The sequence below is a fragment of the Chionomys nivalis genome, chromosome 2, assembly GCF_950005125.1.
Source record: "Chionomys nivalis chromosome 2, mChiNiv1.1, whole genome shotgun sequence".
NCBI classification, from domain to species: domain Eukaryota; kingdom Metazoa; phylum Chordata; class Mammalia; order Rodentia; family Cricetidae; genus Chionomys; species Chionomys nivalis.
In genome coordinates, this window is record NC_080087.1 from 66759214 (window position 1) to 66776698 (window position 17485).

Here is a 17485-nt window from a genome sequence, read left to right on the forward strand (position 1 = left end):
GCAGCTACTGAGCTCAGCAGAGAACTACAGCTCAAGGCAATGGTTATTTTCCTACCATCCATCCATATCTGATATTTGAGAGTTAGAGTGGGGCCCTGTGAGCCTTTCCCTTTCCTAGACTGATGGTGGTTAAGTGTGAGGACAATGCAGGTAAGTACAGTTGCTGTTGATTACTGATTACAACAGCTATATGGAGTCTAGAGAATGGCATGTCTTAGCCCTTCCTCCTCTTTTCCTTCTTATCCCTTTTCCAGGCATCTTCCACAATGTTCCCAGAGCCATGAATGGTGTAACTGAAGTATTTAAAACTGGGACCACATACCTTATTTATTTCTTGCATCTAGGACAGCCAAGAATCTAGGCATTCACCACTGCATTTAAAGAAAAAAATATGTTTTATCCAAAAGGACCTTAAGCATGAGTCACAGAAACGAAAGGACCACCATCTAGTTCCGAAAACAGTTCAGAACTCATCCCTGGGCTGTTAGCAGTAGACTAGCCAAACTTCTTTAAAATCCACGTTCGTGAAATGTCTTCCCCCAAAGCACGATTGTAGTATTTGAATTTTACTTGTCATGTCTGTTTGGTTGGTACTCTGGCTTCTGAATTTATGCAGTTATCATTTGGTCTGAGTATGTAGCCAAGGAGGCTGGTAGTCAGGTAGAGGTCAGGCTGCCTGTCTTTTAACTAAAGTGCTCAGACTCACTGTGGGGTCAGATACAGGACGGGTGCAGAGTCCTCCTAGATTCAGTTCTTCTCTAGGCTGGCAGCAAGCGTGAGGGGAGGCTGCGCGGAGCGGGTCCAGGGCAGCCTGACAGCTGGAGCTGTGTGCAAGGCGGCCTGAGACAGAGAGGGAGGGGCGATTCGTTGGGGCGGAGATACAAACCCGGAAACAGAGCTTGGAACGATGTGGCACATTGGCTGGACGTAAAGGAAGGACGGAGAAGGGGGAGGGTTACAGTAGTGACGTAGGCGAAAGCTGGGAAACCTTGTTGGTGAGGTGGTTGAAATCGACTGAGGAGCCAAAGCCAGAAGTGCTAAATGCCTTTTTTTTTCTGTCGTTGCTCCCGGACCTGAATGCTGTAGAACTGCGTGGTGTAGACCTGGGTACGGGGAGTCGCGGGGACGCGAAAACTCCCCGGAGCCGCAGTCGCCGCGGGGCGGCCTGGGAAAGTCAGCAGCGCAGTGGCGGGAACCGCGGCCCGGCGGCCCTGGAACCTCCCAGGTCAGAGGAGCTACGGGACTTGGACCCAGGAGGGAAGGGCCCAGGGGTGCGAGCAGTTTCTCTGCTGTTCAGAAGGAAGCCAGCTCTGAAATTCTGCTTTGAATGTCTTTGCCTTCTTGTATTTTAGATCATGTGAAATAAGCCTGTTTTTTAAAATTGATCTTATTGCCAAAATATTCTTATAAAAATAATATAGTAGAATATTTTAATTTATCTGTCGATATTTGCAAACACGGTTCTCGTTGCTATGATGGAAAGGAAAAGCTCTTCAAATTTACACTCATCCAGGCTAACTTTCGTATTATACCTGGGGAGTTTGGGATTTATTATCCCAGGGCAGAGTTTAAATATTAGTCATGAAAGGAAGGGCTGCGTATTTGATCGAATAAAAATATATTTTTTGCGATTTTTGGTTTTTTGACACAGGGTTTCTCTTTGTAGCTTTGGAGACTGTTCTGGAACTTGCTCTGTAGACCATGCTGGCCTCCAACTCACAGAGATCCTCTTGCCTCTGCCTCTTGAGTGCTCGGATTAAAGGCGCGCTGCACCAACCACCGCCTGACTATTTTTATTATTTATTTATTGGTGTATGACTGTAAACATTAACATTTAAAAGTAAAATTTTCACACTTTATTATTTTTCCATCTGAGACATATGCTCTCTGTGGTGTAAGTACACCACTCGGAGAAGAGTCTTCACCAGATCTTGTGGCACAGGCCTTGAAATTCCAGTGTTCCAGTGGCAGAGGCAGGTGAATCTCCTTGTGTTGGAGACCAGCATAGTGATTTTCAGGACACCCACAACTACATGGTGAGGGACTCTGTCTCAAACAAAGAAAAAACAAACAACAAAAAAAGAGGAGGGGGAAAAAGAAAAAGAAGGAAAAGGATGGAAGGGAAAGGAAACGTGTCCTCTTGTGCTCATTTCTTAGTGTTGCACCTTGGAGTCTAGAAAGTACAGTATGTTGTTTGAGATGTCTGCTCACGGTCTTTTCAGTGAAAAGGCATTATGATCTAGGTGATGTTGGCATGTGCCTTTAATCCCAGCACACGGAGGCGGAGACAGATGAGTCTCTGAGTTTGAAGCCAGCTTGATCTACAGAGTGACTTTCAGGACATCTAGGGTTAATGATTGACCAGCCTGACTCCATCTTAAGGATAGAAGCCATTTGTTATAAGGTCAAAACAAGTTCATTTCAGTTTGTTTTCTTTTGTTTTTTTGAGTCAGGGTTTCTCAGTATAGCGGTGGCTGTCCTGGAACTTGCTCCGTGGACCAGACTAACCTCAAAGTCAGAGATCCACCTGCTTCTGCCTCCTGAGTGCTGGGGTTAAAGGCTTTGTAGTTTGTTTCTGTTTGCTGCCAAATTCAAGTTGACCATACTTTAAGCTGTTTCTGGAATTTGACATGCTCTCCACCCTATGGAGTTTGACTTATGGCATCAATGTACCCTGATAAGATGTTCTGTCAAATAATTGCAAAATGTTTAGCCAAGTTCCTACTTAGCAAAAGTTCCTCTGGAAATCCTCCAACCTTTGGAAACCCTCTCATCCTACAGTTTTGGGTAATGTATAAGCCCCACTTTCTCCTGAGTTCAAAAGAAGAAAAGACATTTTAATACAGAATGATATTGGAAGTCATATTTTAATAATTATGATAACTCATTTACATCTGAAAAATGTCTACAATAGTCTTGACTCCTTGGTCTAAGAAAAGCACTCTGACCATGGACACATGACAAAACTATTAACTTTTGGTTCATACATTTGCTTTGTTGAGACCCTTTGTTTGTGCTGCTTTGGCCCAGAACTCTCCCTGTAGACCAAGCTGGATTGGAAAACAGAGTTCCACCCACCCATTTCTCCCAAATTCTAGGAATAAAAGTATGCACCAACAGGAAGATTCAAACTGTTTTTTGTTGTTGTTGGGTGTTTTTGTTTTTTTTTTTTTTTTACTTTGTGCTCTATTGACAACCAGTGGTGTGACTGTGGACTTCTCCCAGGAGGAGGGGCAATGCCTGGACCCTGCCCTGACTTTGTACAGAGACTGGATATTGCAGAATTACAGCAGTCTGGTTTCTGTGGGCGAGAATAGTTTGCTTGCAATCTCCTTTGCTCCTTAGAGTTCCTAGCAAAACTAATCTCTGTGTGTGTGTGTGTGTGTGTGTGTGACTTGTGTGTTTATAGAATCTCACACTTCACAGAGTAAAGTAAAATCCTCAGAGGAACAAAGAAAAATTTTCACAAAATGTTCTCTCTTGTTTTGAGTCCTTTTTTTGGAGGTATAAGGCTGCCAGCATTTTTGGTCCATGATAACAGAACCTCCCTAGGGTATGATTCTCATCCCAATGATTCACTTCCATTTTCACCTCTGAGATTTGACTGAGCTGTGATTGGAAGTGGGATTCAAGTAACAATAACTAACAATGTTTTATAATATTTTCAGTATTCTGACACTGCACAACAATTGGAAAATCGTTTTATAATCCTCTATTTTGTTTTCTCTTCATGTACTGAGCACAGTACTGTGTTAGAAATCCAGCTGCTTTCTGAAGAATCTCTTTCTCATGTGCAGCGCTCACTGAGCACCAGGACCTGTTCACCTGTGAAACAGAACAAAGAGGCCTGGAAGATGGAGGGGGGGAGTCAGTGGCTAAGGATGCAGGTATTTGGAAGAATTGGGGAAGGAGTAGAAAAGGATCAAGTGAATGTTGAAGTGGGACATGAAATCAGTTTTGCCATGAGTGTTTTGCTATATATATCATGTGCATTCTAGAATTGTATTTGTGGACTGATGGAAGCCACCCTCTGGGGTCTGAGAATGGAACCTGGGTCAATAAAGCAGTCACAGACGTTCATACCCATTGAGCCATCTATCTAGCCCTATTACGTTTTACTTATGTGAGTATCAATAATAGAAAATGGTATAAGGCTCTTATAGACATTTTTATGTAGATGATCTAAAATCTTGACTTTACATAAGCATTTATTATTTCTTAGTAACTTTTTCTTTCATTGCTTTTAAAATACAGCCTACTCAGTCTGTATGTTTTCAGGGATGAACATTTGGTATTGGATAACCATATGGTGCACTCTTCTCTATTTTTCCAGCTCTCAGAATTCCTTAGTGTTTGACTAGAGTTTAGGCCTAGTGAGCTTTCTCTCTTCCATCTTAGCATGTCTCTTATTATTGTCCTTGTTCAGCTCATGTTTAGTCAGCCAGGTTTGTATGATTTCATGCCTGTAGGTTCTCCATTTCTAGGAGTCACAATCTCACAGCAAATATCTTGTTCCTCTGGCTCTTAAAATGTTCCCTCTCCTCTTTCTCAGTGATCCCTGAGCCTGAAGTAAAGGAATTGTGTTGCTTATGTGTCAGTGGGGACTGAGCATCACAAGTCTGCATTTTGACTGGTTGCGGTTTTCTGTAATAACCTCCATGTGTTCAAAAAGAACTTTCCATGGTTAGGGTGAGGACAACATTTATCTATGTAAGTAAGTAAAATTTTTAGAATTCAGTTAGTGATTATGCTGATTTAATGAAATTGTTCTCCACAATCCCTGACTTCACTAGCCCTGAGGAAACTGGCCAGGTTTCCAGTACCAGGCATGATTTCCCTCCTATTGAGAGGGTCTTCAGTCCAATTAGAAGCTGTGGTCACCACCAAGGTGTGTGTGCCACTCTTGCAGTGCAGATCATTGTTGTGGTTCATTGGAGTCATTGCTGGGTAGGACTGTTGGCCAGGTCCCTCTTTAGAAGTTTGAATGTTGCCTTCTGGTACCATGAAAGCTGATCCACATGGAGTAGCTTTAAAGTCATAACCTTCTCAAATCCTCTGGGATCTGTGTCCAAAGTGCATGGCTTCTTCAACAATAGGGACTCACCTTCTATGTCTAGGAGGAAAGCGTGGACAACAGCAGTAGCTGGTTAGGTAATCTCATGGATAGCTGTGACTAACCACTTTTAAAGCAGGTTTCTTACACTTGGAGTTGGTGGTTTTGTTAGAAAATTTGTGCATTATCAGCATAGATGGGAACTCTTCATTTATACTCTAACTATAACTGGATACACAGACTTATATGTTATAGGCATTTTTGGTAGATGGTAATAGTAAGATTCCTTATGACGTTTTCAGACATACTTACTCTTACCCCCCTTTTGTGTTTATTTCTGTTCTTTCTCCATAATTAAATCCTTCTCATTTTTCCATTTCCCCCTTCAGACCACTTGCTTCCAGTTATTCCCCTCTCTTTTACTCCCTCACACCCCACAGTGGTCTATTTTGCTCTTCTGGTCACTGCAGTCACTCCAGGTTGTGGATTCACATCTGAAGATTTGGAGCTAGGAACTTTCTCTGAGAGAGAGCAACCATTGTCTCTTTCTGTGTCTGGGTTACCAAACTCAATATGATCTTTTCTAGGTCTATCCATTTACCTGCAAAGTTCATGAGTTCAATTTTCTTTACAGCGGATATTTTATGGTGTATATGTTCTATATTTTCGCCATTCATTCATTAGTTGAAGGACATTTAGCTTGCTTGCCTTCTGTAGCTATTGTGAATAGAACATCAATTACCATGGATGAACAACGAGTAGGATGTCAGGTCCTTTGAGCATGTGCCAAGGAGTGGTACTGCTGGCCCATGTGCTAGATTGATTTAAATTGAGGTTTTGTATATTTAATTTTAAATTCTCTCTATTGACATTCAGAGTGGCTAGAATTTTTGTTCATAGGTTTTTATCTTCTTTGGTTTTGATTTTAATCTTGTTGCTTGTAAGCAGAAATTTCCCTGTTCCTCACACTGTCAAATAATTACTCAGAGGCTTATATTAATTGTAAATGCTCAGCCAGTAGCTCAGTCTTACTGCTAACCAGCTCTTACACTTTAACTCATTTCTAGGAAATCCATATACTTCCCTGAGGCTCATGGCCTTTACCTAGATCCCATTTTCTGTATCTGACATTTTCTCCATCTGGCTGGCAACTCTCCTAACTTTGTCCTTTTTTTTTCTCAGCATCCCCTGATTTTTCCACCTAGCCTTATCTTGTCTAGCTATTAGCCAATCAGCTTCTTTGTTTAAAAAAATTATAGCAACAAATCTTCACAGTGTACAAAAGGATTTTCCACAGCAATTGCTAGTTAAGTTATATTGTTTTTTTACTATAAGAATTTGTGGTTTGCTATCTTGCACATGGATGATTACTTCCCATTTCTCGTCAACTTATCAGTTCTTCCCGTGAAATGTATTACTTCCCATGTTCTCATGGATAATTCCTTTGATTCTCTTCTGTATATTTTTCTTCTAGTTTATTATTGGAGATTATTTTTCTGATTGCAACAATATGGTTGATATGATTTTTCCCTCAAGACTTTAACTATATTTCTATGTTCTCCTTTCTTTGGAATCATTTACCGGACACCTGGTAGTGTTCTGTTTGTTAGCTCTTTTCATGTGTTTTGACATTTTTCTTTTACCAGATTTCAGTATTAACTTTTGCATTTTCTTATATGAAAGGGCAACAAGCCATCTATTCTTTGTTCCTGAAAGAAAAACTCAGAGGTGAGAAACAGAAAGAAATGGCTGAGTCTACAGTTAATCTGTCCCAGGTCAGTTATCATGTCCACTATTTTTTCTGGAAATTTTGTATTTTGAGACATTGAAAGCCTTTAATTTTCTGCTTCTGATTTTTTTTTAAGTTTTTTATAAAAGTTGTTCCAAACAAACACACAACAAAAAAAACCCCACACACTGAACTTAACCAGACCCAAAGGCTATACAACTTAAGGTAATTTTATACAGTTAGAGTTGTCATCTTTGGGAACAGAAACTCTAGAGCCTCACATGAGATTTTATATTTTCACAAAATTTAAATTTTCACAAATTGAATATATTTTGTTTTAATTATACAGTACCAAAACCCAAAGATATGACAAAATTAGACCCAGAAAAGCACTTAGCTTTATATCATTTTTCATAACTGGTGTTCATTACCTCAACTCCTGATAATTAGCCTTTCTTGTTCTCTTTTCTCCATGCTCTGCTGTACCCACATGTACGCTGTTTCCCAAATACATGTATTATTGGGTTGATTTTTCTTATGAGGCAAAATATGGTTTCTTTTTTTCTGACTTCTGTGACCTTATTATTATACATTCTAAATCCAAGCATTATCCTGTAAATTTTTATCATGTTTTTCTCTTCTGCTGTATAGTATTACATTTTATATGTATACCGTTTGCATTATATAGTGATCTGTTGGAAAACAATTAGATTGATTCCAATTCTTTGTTTTCATGAGTAAGCAGCAATAAATGTGGGGTATAAATATCTCAGTAATGAGATATGGAATTCCCTGGATATATGCCTAGGAATGAAAGAGCTGTTCAAACATTAGATCTATCTTTAATTTTTTTCAGTAATCTCTAAATTGTTATCCACGTTGTCTGTATTAACTTGCACCACACATACACACACACACACACACACACACACACACAGAGACAGCACAATGACAGTCTATTAGGATTCCTTTCTCTCCTCATTCTCTCTAACATTTATTGTCAGATTGGTTGATGACAGCCATTCTGGACAGAGTGAGGCAGTATTCCAAAGCCGTTTTAGTTTGCATTTCCATGTCGGCATCTTAAGGATCCTGAACACTTTGCAACATTTATTGGCCATTTGTGTTTCTTTTTTCACAAAATGTTTTTTTAGCTCATTTGGCCATATATTGATTGGTAGTTTTATATCCTTGAAATTTAATTTTTGTAATTCTTGGTAAATTCTAGCAATGAACTTATATCCAAAGTGTCACTGGTACAGATTTTCTCCCATTCTGTGGGTGTCTGTGTGCTCTACTGTTTCCTTTGATTAACAGAATGATTTTATTTTTATGTAGTCCCATCTGTTGATACTTGGTTAGTTCTGGTTCTGTTTTGTTTGTTTGTTTGTTTGTTTGTTTGTTTGTTTTATTTTCGAGACAGGGTTTCTCCGTAGCTTTTGGTTCCTGTCCTGGAACTAGCTCTTGTAGACCAGGCTTCTGTTTGTGTTTTTTACTATTCAGAAAGTTCTTGCCCATCCCATATCCTGAGGGTGTTTCCTGTGTTCTTTAGGTTTCTGTGCTTCTCATATAAAATATAAGTTTTGAATCACTGTAGCATGATCAACATGTAAAGCATTTAAAATCACATTTCCTCATCACAGATTTTCCTTCTGAGACATGTACACTGGGATCTGTGGGATATAAACATTGCATTCATAACAAATAGTTAACCTTGTCCACACCTGAAGTGTGTGCCTTCTTTCATGTATATTGCATGTGAGACTACTGTGCTATCCTATTGTCCGAAAGTTGGAACATTCCTTATAGAATGTGATTATTTAGAAGTCATCTTTTTGAGTAATTGTCTTCACTCATCTACATTTCTTCACGTCTTTTTATATCAAGGAAACACTCTGTCCAGTATCACATGATCAAACTGTACTTTTTTCTTTCAGGGTCTGTTTACATTCTGGGATGTAGCTGTGGACTTTACCCAAGAAGAGTGGGAATATCTGAACTCTGCTCAGAGGACTTTGTACATTGATGTGATGTTGGAGAATTACAGCAACCTGGTCTCTCTGGGTGAGAAATTTGACTTGTAGATTTCCTAATTCATCCTTTGTATGTAACAACTTTATAGGTTATGGACTCACTGTTAAAGCTGTCATGGAAATGATAGGGGACTATGGAAACTTTGGTAGTAGACAAAACTTTTTCATGATACTTCATTTTTTTTCCTTCCATTTTCCATTTTAGAGGTTTCTGTTTTCCACTTAGAGGTATCATACACCCCACATTTTTTTTCCACGATACATTCAGAAACTTAGTAGAATATAATATTTGTACCCATATCTTCTTTTTTATTTATTTCCTATTATTGAAATAGATTTTCTCATCCAATATATCCAGATTATATTTTCCCTTCCCTCTAAGTCTCCCAGTTCCTCCCTATATCCCTTCCTCTCAATATCCACTCCATTTCTTTCTCTCTTTAGAAGAGAGCACTTTTTAAAGAGATAACAACCAAGCATGGCAAAATAAAATATAAGATGAAGCAAAACCATCATTTGAAGTTCAACAAGGTAGCCCAGCAGAAGGAAGAGAGTCCTTAGAACAGGCAGAAACCTCAGAGACCCATTCTTTCTCACACTCCAGAGTCCCATGATAAGACTAAGCTTAAGCTATAATATATATATAGAGGGCCTGGTGCAGATCCATTTAGGCCTTGTGCCTGCTGCTACAGTCTCTGTGAGTTCACTTCACTTAGCTAGTTAGTTCAGAGGGCCTTGTTCTTCTGTTGTCCTTTATCCCTTTGGGCTCTTAGATTCCTTTAACCTCCTCTTGTGCCTGGTTCTCTGAGCTCTGAGGAGAAGGGATTTGATGGAGACATCCCATGTCGACGCTCTCTCCACATGTTGTCTGCCTGTGTATCTCTGCTATTTTTGATAACGTTTTTTTTTTCTTTTCATTCTTTTTTTTTTTGTTGCTGTTGTTTGTTTTGTTTTTGTTTTTCCGAGACAGGGACTTTTTTTTCTTTTTACAGCAGTAGTTTTTGGTTTTACCCTTGTTCTTTGGTCTGTCTAGTCTTTGGTTCTTGGTTACCCAAGCAATGTTGTCTGTAGGTTCCATCAGATTGGGCCATAAATAAGATCAGACATTAGTTAGATACTCCCTCAATTTCTGTTCCACCACCGCCCTAGCATATTTTCTAGGCGGGACAGATTGTAGATCACAGGATTGTGGACTATTTCCATCCATAACTTAAGCTTGATGTCCATCATTGCATTTGACATCATTTTAATTTTGAAAAAAACTCAAAGTATGCAAAATGCAAACTGAATGAAAAGTCTCCCGTAATATATTTACAATATATACAGGAAATAGCAATTGAAAATTCATTCCTATGTTCCTCTACTTTGTGTTCTCTTCATGTACTGAACCCAGTACTTGGTTACATGTCTTTATTCTTTCTAAAAACTCTGCCTTGAGTTATGAGCTACCTCATAGAACATGTGGACTATATGCAAGGTAGCCCTGGTCACCTATTCAGAGCAAATGAGATAGCCCTGGGATGTGGGGAGGAGAGAGTAGCCACAACCAGGGTGGGCTAGTGAATGAGTGGAACAACAGTGATGGCTTCCAGTGAAAGAGAAATCAAGAGCTGAAAACAGTTTTGCTATACTTAATTCCACCTAAAAGGATTCCTGATCATTTGACTTAGTGTAGTGTCCTGGTTCCAGGATGCATGCTGTCTGTTGTAACTGTTAGAAGATGTTGTCTTTTATTGCACCTGAATTTTGCTGACTTAATACTAGCACAAAATGCAATTTTATTTCATTATGCTGACATTGAATTAAAATAATTGTCCTAACTTTATGTCTGAAATGAATCCATGGAGTAGGATTATTCTATAATTCCCTTCCTTGCTGTCTTTATATTGCATCCTTTATTTTCTTTCCACTGAAGAATACACAAACACTCTTCTGGGAAATAATCTCAAGAGTTGGTGTTCAGAGAGACTTGAGAATAACCTTAACAGTAGCCTGAGAGGCCAGCTCCCAAGGCTACCTCCAGGGTTTGAGTCAGAAGGCCACAGTGGGGTGGAAGGGACTTAGGATATTTGTAATCTGAGGGATAACAGAAACCGACACAGATAATGTTTGAGTCATGTTCTTTACTCTTCTGTCCCTAGTTTGAAATCTCTGCAGTTTTTATACACATACAATGGTGTTCTTTTCCAAGGCTGTTTTCTTTGGGTCACAAAACATTCTTTGCAGACAGATATGTTACACAAAGCAATAACTTGTCACTATTTTAATGATTGGCTATGGCCCTGGCTGTAAAAAATTCCATCTGTCTCTTAAAGGGCAGAAAGCTAAACCAAATAGAAATTTTAAGAGGAAACAAGGAATTCGTGCACTCAAAGTGTGACTAAATTTGCAAGCTAAAAGTTTGTGATCAGTAAAACATGCAAAAGCAAAATGCTGTTATCTCCTGGCACAGAGAATGCAGCTGTGCTTCAGAAACTGTGTCAGTGAGTAACCATGGAAACTTGCATAAGGCAAGGCGGAAATGTACAATGATGATTCATATCAGCATATCCACCAAATGTTAACTGGCAATAAAAATCCTTTCAATTCTAAAACATACTTCTACTCTGTGTGCTTAGAGCAAAGAAGGGACCTATTACTATTTCATACAAGATCTGGGACTTGACACCTCCCAGCCGCTCCAGCCACCTGCATGTATTTCACACACTAATCAGTAACCGTGCTAGAAGGCTATCTGTCTCTGAAGATGGTTAATCAATTTACAACATCTTCTTGTAAATCATCCAGATCTCAGAACTAAAACATAATCAGTTAGTCTTCTAAGTTCAAATCTTGTATTGATAAACTGAGGTAAAAGTGTATTCAAGGTGTTAATAGCCTTTAGGGTCAAAGCAGTGGAGTGCTACATTTTCTGTCACAGGAGGCAGAATGAGCTCAGTACACTTCTTGTTCTTTTTAATATATGAAAGGCTCTGAGTTAACAAATCCAGGCATACGACAGTTCTGTCCTTGAGTTTTATCTGTGAAAGTCCCATTTGTCATCTTTCTTACAGGACACCTTGTCTGGCCAAATTGTTCTGTCATTAAGATAATTATAAAGAACAGGCTTTTCAGTTTTTTATCACAATGTAGAACAAAAACTTGGCTATGACTTATTTTATCCACCAGAGATACATGATATGAGGAGAAATCATCCTTCTATCAGTACATAGAAATATTGGGCCCTCCATATGAGGAATACACTACTAAGCTTGTAGGACAAGTCCCCAAGCTGGAATTAGAGGGGGACCATGTTGCCACACAGAGAATTGCAGCTAGAGGCAACCAGCTATTCAAATGGCAGTATTCCTCACAGGCCCTACCTTGTGAGTTTTATCCTCCAGCAAGTGTAAGTGTGTGTGTGTGTATGTATGGTAGGTTGGCCTCCTAAATATCAGTTGTGATATACTGTGTATTCTTGTGGACTCCATCCTAACCCTATGAGGAAATTTAAGAAACACAGCAGTGTGTGGAGCTCAGACAGTGGAAGATAGAAATTAGCAATAGCTGCCCATGACAGCCCTGCCTTAAACAATCTAGTTCCTATAGTGTCTGGCAGAATAATTGCATTGCATCTATAAATTTGGAGAATGTAAAGCTTTTTTTTTTTTAAGAAAAAAGAAAATAAAACCTTTGATGCTTTTGAGTAAGCCTTTAATCTTAAAATGAATTCTCACAGTACTTGTCATTGCTGTTCACTAGGAAGTATAAATACTGTGAATCTGGGATTAGATTAAGTTCTTTTTCATCAGTCTCTGGGTAAATAAGTATTTAAAAAGAGACATGTATTCTAATTATAATCAATCACTGAGCTCCATCCCAATGATGTTTCATCTTCTATGAAGGTCACTCTGTGAGAATCCATATAGTTATAGTGAAAGAATAAACTTGACTACTGGGAGCTCTATTCTAAATAGTTGCTGGTTGATTTATGAGAGAACTTAGAGTCTGTCATTTATCACATTTATTATTGGAACAAGCCAATTAACCTGAATTTTACTCATTTTCAGAGAACTATTGCAAATGTGATCCTGTCCGTCAACATGTGAATAATGAAAAGGAGTTTTGTCAGTCTAATGAACTTGGCAACATGCTTCATGACCCCTCCACATGTGCACTTTATAAAACACATGGAACTAGAGAAAACTCTAATAGCTACAGATGCAGTGATCACAGGGATGCCTCTGTTGACTCATCAAACCCTGATAGACATGAAAGCTTGCACACTGGAAAAGAACCTTTTAAATCTAAAGACTATGAGAAATCTCTAAATTTAGGTTCTATCATTACTCAAGATCACAGACTATACACTGCAAAGAAGGAACACAGACAGGGAGAATATGATGACTCTTTCTCTTCTGCATACAGTGTTTTGCAACAAACAATCTATGTTGGAGGGACACCACACCAATGTTTGAAACGCAGGAAATGTGTCAGTACCACCTCAAGCCTCATCATACATCCGAGAATTTATACTGGAAAGAAACCCTACAAGTGCAACATTTGTGACAAATCCTATAAGCAGAGTGCAAGTCTTAAAACACATCAAAGACTTCATACTGGGGAGAAACCTTACAAATGCAAAGATTGTGGAAAGTCATTTCGCCTGTTGGTAGTACTTAAAAACCATCAGAATATGCATACTGGAGAGAAGCCTTACACATGTAAGGAATGTGACAAATCCTTTCCTGTGAAGTCAACTCTTACAAAGCATCAGAGAATTCATACTGGAAAGAAGCCCTACAAGTGCAACGTTTGTGACAAATCCTTTAGTCAATGTTCACATCTTAAAATACATCAAAGACTCCATACTGGGGAAAAACCTTACAAATGCAAAAATTGTGAAAAGGCATTTCATGACTTATCAGCACTTAAAAGCCATCAGAAAATGTATACTGGAGAGAAGCCTCACAAATGTAAGGAATGTGACAAATCCTTTGCTCTAAAGTCAACCCTTACAAAGCATCAGAGAATTCATACTGGAGAGAAACCCTACAAATGCAACATTTGTGACAAATCTTTTACTCAGTGCTCAAGTCTGAAAACACATCAAAGACTCCATACTGGAGAGAAACCTTACAAATGCAGAGAATGTGGAAAGTCATTTCCTCAGTCCTCAGCACTTAAAAGCCATCAAAAAATGCATTCAAACAAAAGGCATGCTGGAGAGTAGCTTTACCAATGCAATGAGTGTAACAGGTCCTGTAACCACTATTCATTATTAGGAAGGCAGTAGAAAATTCATTTTCTAGAGAAATTATACAAAGGCAAAGAATGTTGTAAGTTCTTTCTCAGCTATCACATCTTAAAATGCATTACAGAATCCACACAGGTGAGAAACTGTAGAACGGTGAAATATGTGACAAATGCTTTACTATGACCTCTACTCTTAGAACACATCAGAAAATTCATACTGGAGAGAAATCTTACAGATGTAAAGAATGTGACAAATCTTTTTCTACGTGTTCAAGTCTTCAAACACATTAGAAAATTCATACTGGAGAGAAAGTTTACAAATGGCAGAGACTGACAAATCCTTCATCCAGCATTCAAATCTTACAATATATTACAGAGTTCATAATGGAGATAGACTTGCATATGTAGAGAATGTGAATTTTTTAATAAATGCTCAACTTTTTGAGCACATCAGAAAAATACTGGAGAGAAAAATGCCATTGTGAATATTGTGATGTAGCATTTATCTGGTACTCTCTGCTTATAAATCACAACAGTATACACAATAGAAACAAAGATATGAAATTTCTGAAAACTTTGAATGAGGTTTATATATTAGAAAAATATCAAAGAATTTATAATAAAATTCTGCAAATCAAACTTAAAAGCTTTTTTTAAAAAAATGTATATAGAAATTTTGACTGCATGCATATATGCATTCTGCCTGTAGAGGCCAAAATGCTATCAGATCCCCAAATCTGGAGCTATAGGCAGTTGTAAGCTGCTGCCTGCATGTGTGCAGGAAATAGAACCCTGATTCTCTGAAAGAGGAGCCAGAGCTCTAAGACACTAAGCCATTTCTCAAGCCCCTGAGAAAAGCTATAATAAAACATCTTGTTCAGCCTCTACAAATTCATAATGATTCCTGTCATGTTGTGCTCACCTTTAATCCCAGTACTTCAGACACAGAGGCAGGGGTATTTGTGTGAGTTCAAGGCTAGCTTGGTCTTCATAATAGATCAGAACAGGCAGAACTGTATAAACTCTGTATCCAAAAATAATAATGACAAAAATGCATCAAAAATTGTGAAAAAAAAAACTTTATTTTTTTCCTCTAATTTTGTTGTATATTACTAAATTTATACTTCTGACAAACCTTATAAAAGGTACACCATATATAACCACCATATCTTGCTGTTCATTGGAAGTTTCACATTCAGTTTGATAAATCCTTTGCCTAGTGCTGGAATAGTAAACATCAAATTCATAATGAAAGGAAACAAAAAATGCTCCAATAAATTCTCATCTTTTATCTATCCTCAAACATCTTCATCTTAGGTTTATACTAATGCAAATACGGAGAGGTTGAGAAACTGTAAAGAATTGGACTGTGAATGTGACAACACATACAGTTTATAAATCTCCAGGTCGGGGCTGGAGAGATGGTCTGTAGGACCCTGATTTGATTCACAGCACCTAACAGGTAGCTCACAACTGTATGTACCTCTAGGATGAGGGTATCTGATGCCTACTGGATTCTGTAGGCACCATTTTCACACACTGCACAGACATACATGCAGGCAAAACATTCATACATAAAAAGAAATCCCCAAGGTTGCAAGGCTTAGTAGACTATGGCTTTAATCCCTGGATGTTGGAAGTAGAGACAGGTTGATCTCTGGGAAATTAAGGCCATCTTAGTCTACAAGCAAATACCAAGACACCCAGTGTTACACAAAGACACCCTGTTTCAAAAAGAGAAAGCTCTGAAGGCATTCAGAAATTACTTTTGAAGTGCTGAAGGAAAATGGGGAAGTATTTATTCTGTCTTAGAGTTTTTATTGCGCTAAGAGACACCATGACCACCACAACTCTTAAAAAGGAAAACATTTAATTGGGACTGGCGTGCAATTTCAGAGATTTAGTCCATTATCATCAAAATGGGATATGGCAGCATGCAGGAAGACATGGTGCTGGAGAATGAGCTGGGAGTGGAGGAATTACACCTAGACTTGTAAGCAATAGGAAGGAGTCTGAGTCTCATGCTGAGCTAAGCTTTAGCAAAACAGACCTCAAAGCCTGCCCCCACAATGGCACACTCCTTTCAGCAAGGCCACACCTACTTCAACAAGAACAAACCTAATATTGCCATTCCATTTGGAGGCCATTTTCTTTCAAACCACCACATTCTAAACTCTAAAATAATATACCTGCCCTTAATCTTAGTAGACCTTCACTGAGGAAAAGGAGACTCCTGTGACCCTTCTTCAACCATAATGAAATGGTAATTGTCCCAAACTTGCATAGTTGCTGTAGTGAGGAGGCAAGCAGGCATGCTTTTCATCCCACCCGGCTCCCTCACGGCTAGCTTTACACCCGAAATAACAACACACAAACTGTATTCATTTAAATACTGCCTGGCCCATTATATCTAGCCTTTTCTTGGCTAACTCTCATATCTTACTTAACCCATTTCTAATAATCTGTGTAGCACCATGAGGTGGTGTCTTACTGAGAAAGATGCAGCATGTGTGACCTGGCAGCTGACTCCATCGCATCTGCTTGACTCAGCTTTCTTTCTCCCAGAATTCTGTTCGTCTACTCCACTCACCTATGTTCTGACCTATCAGGCCAAGCAGTTTCTTTATTAACCAATGAAAGTATGAGCCTCCTCCATCAAGTTGGTTGTTCTCAGTATTTTTTTTATTAATTAATTTAATTATTAAAGATTTCTGCCTCTTCCCCGCCACCACCTTCCATTTCCCCCCTCCCCCAATCAAGTCTTCCTCCCTCCTCAGCCCAAAGAGCAAGCAGGTTTCCCTGCCCTGTGGGAGGTCCAAGGACCACCCACCTCCATCCAGGTCTATTAAGGTGAGCATCCAAACTACCTGGGCTCCCACAAAGCCATTGCTTTTTGAACAGCTATTTCAACTGTGTATTACCTACTACTATTGGTGAATGAATTCATCAATGTTGAGAGTAGTACAAACTGATAGTGGTAATCATATATATTTTTGATGGCAGATTAATGACATGATCATTAACAAAACATCAATAAACTCTGCCCTTGGACCTGTAATTCCCAAGCCATGATTTTGTTTGTTTGTTTGTTTCACCATATTTACAGTACTAGACATGAATTCCCTTCTGGTGGAACTGGGGTCAATTCTATCAAGAAACAGGTTGGTTATTCCTATAAGCAGTCATGCCAGAATTGCATGAGTGTACACATCTTGCCTAGTTGGTTTGCATTATTAAGACCTGTTACAGGGAGTGGGGTTTCTTGTTCTAGCTGCCCAGCTAGCTTATACCCAAAATAATCACACAGAAACTGTATTAATTAAAACACTGCTTGCCCATTACCTCTAGCCTATTGGCTAACTCTCACATCTTGATTTAACCCATTTCTATTAATCTGTGTTTACCACGAGGTAGTGGCTTACCAGGAAAGATTTA

General features: G+C 38.9%; 1 protein-coding gene across 1 annotated transcript; it reads left to right on the forward strand.

Moving 5' to 3' along the window:
* Nucleotides 1-984: 984 nt before the first annotated feature.
* On the forward strand, nucleotides 985-15086 carry LOC130870404 (zinc finger protein 54-like). Its single transcript, XM_057763126.1, has 4 exons — nucleotides 985-4714; nucleotides 6737-6828; nucleotides 8720-8846; nucleotides 12865-15086. Exons 1-4 carry the CDS (start codon nucleotides 4681-4683, stop codon nucleotides 14025-14027), a joined length of 1416 nt encoding a protein of 471 aa, XP_057619109.1. The 5' UTR covers nucleotides 985-4680; the 3' UTR covers nucleotides 14028-15086.
* The last annotated feature ends 2399 nt before the right edge of the window (nucleotides 15087-17485 follow it).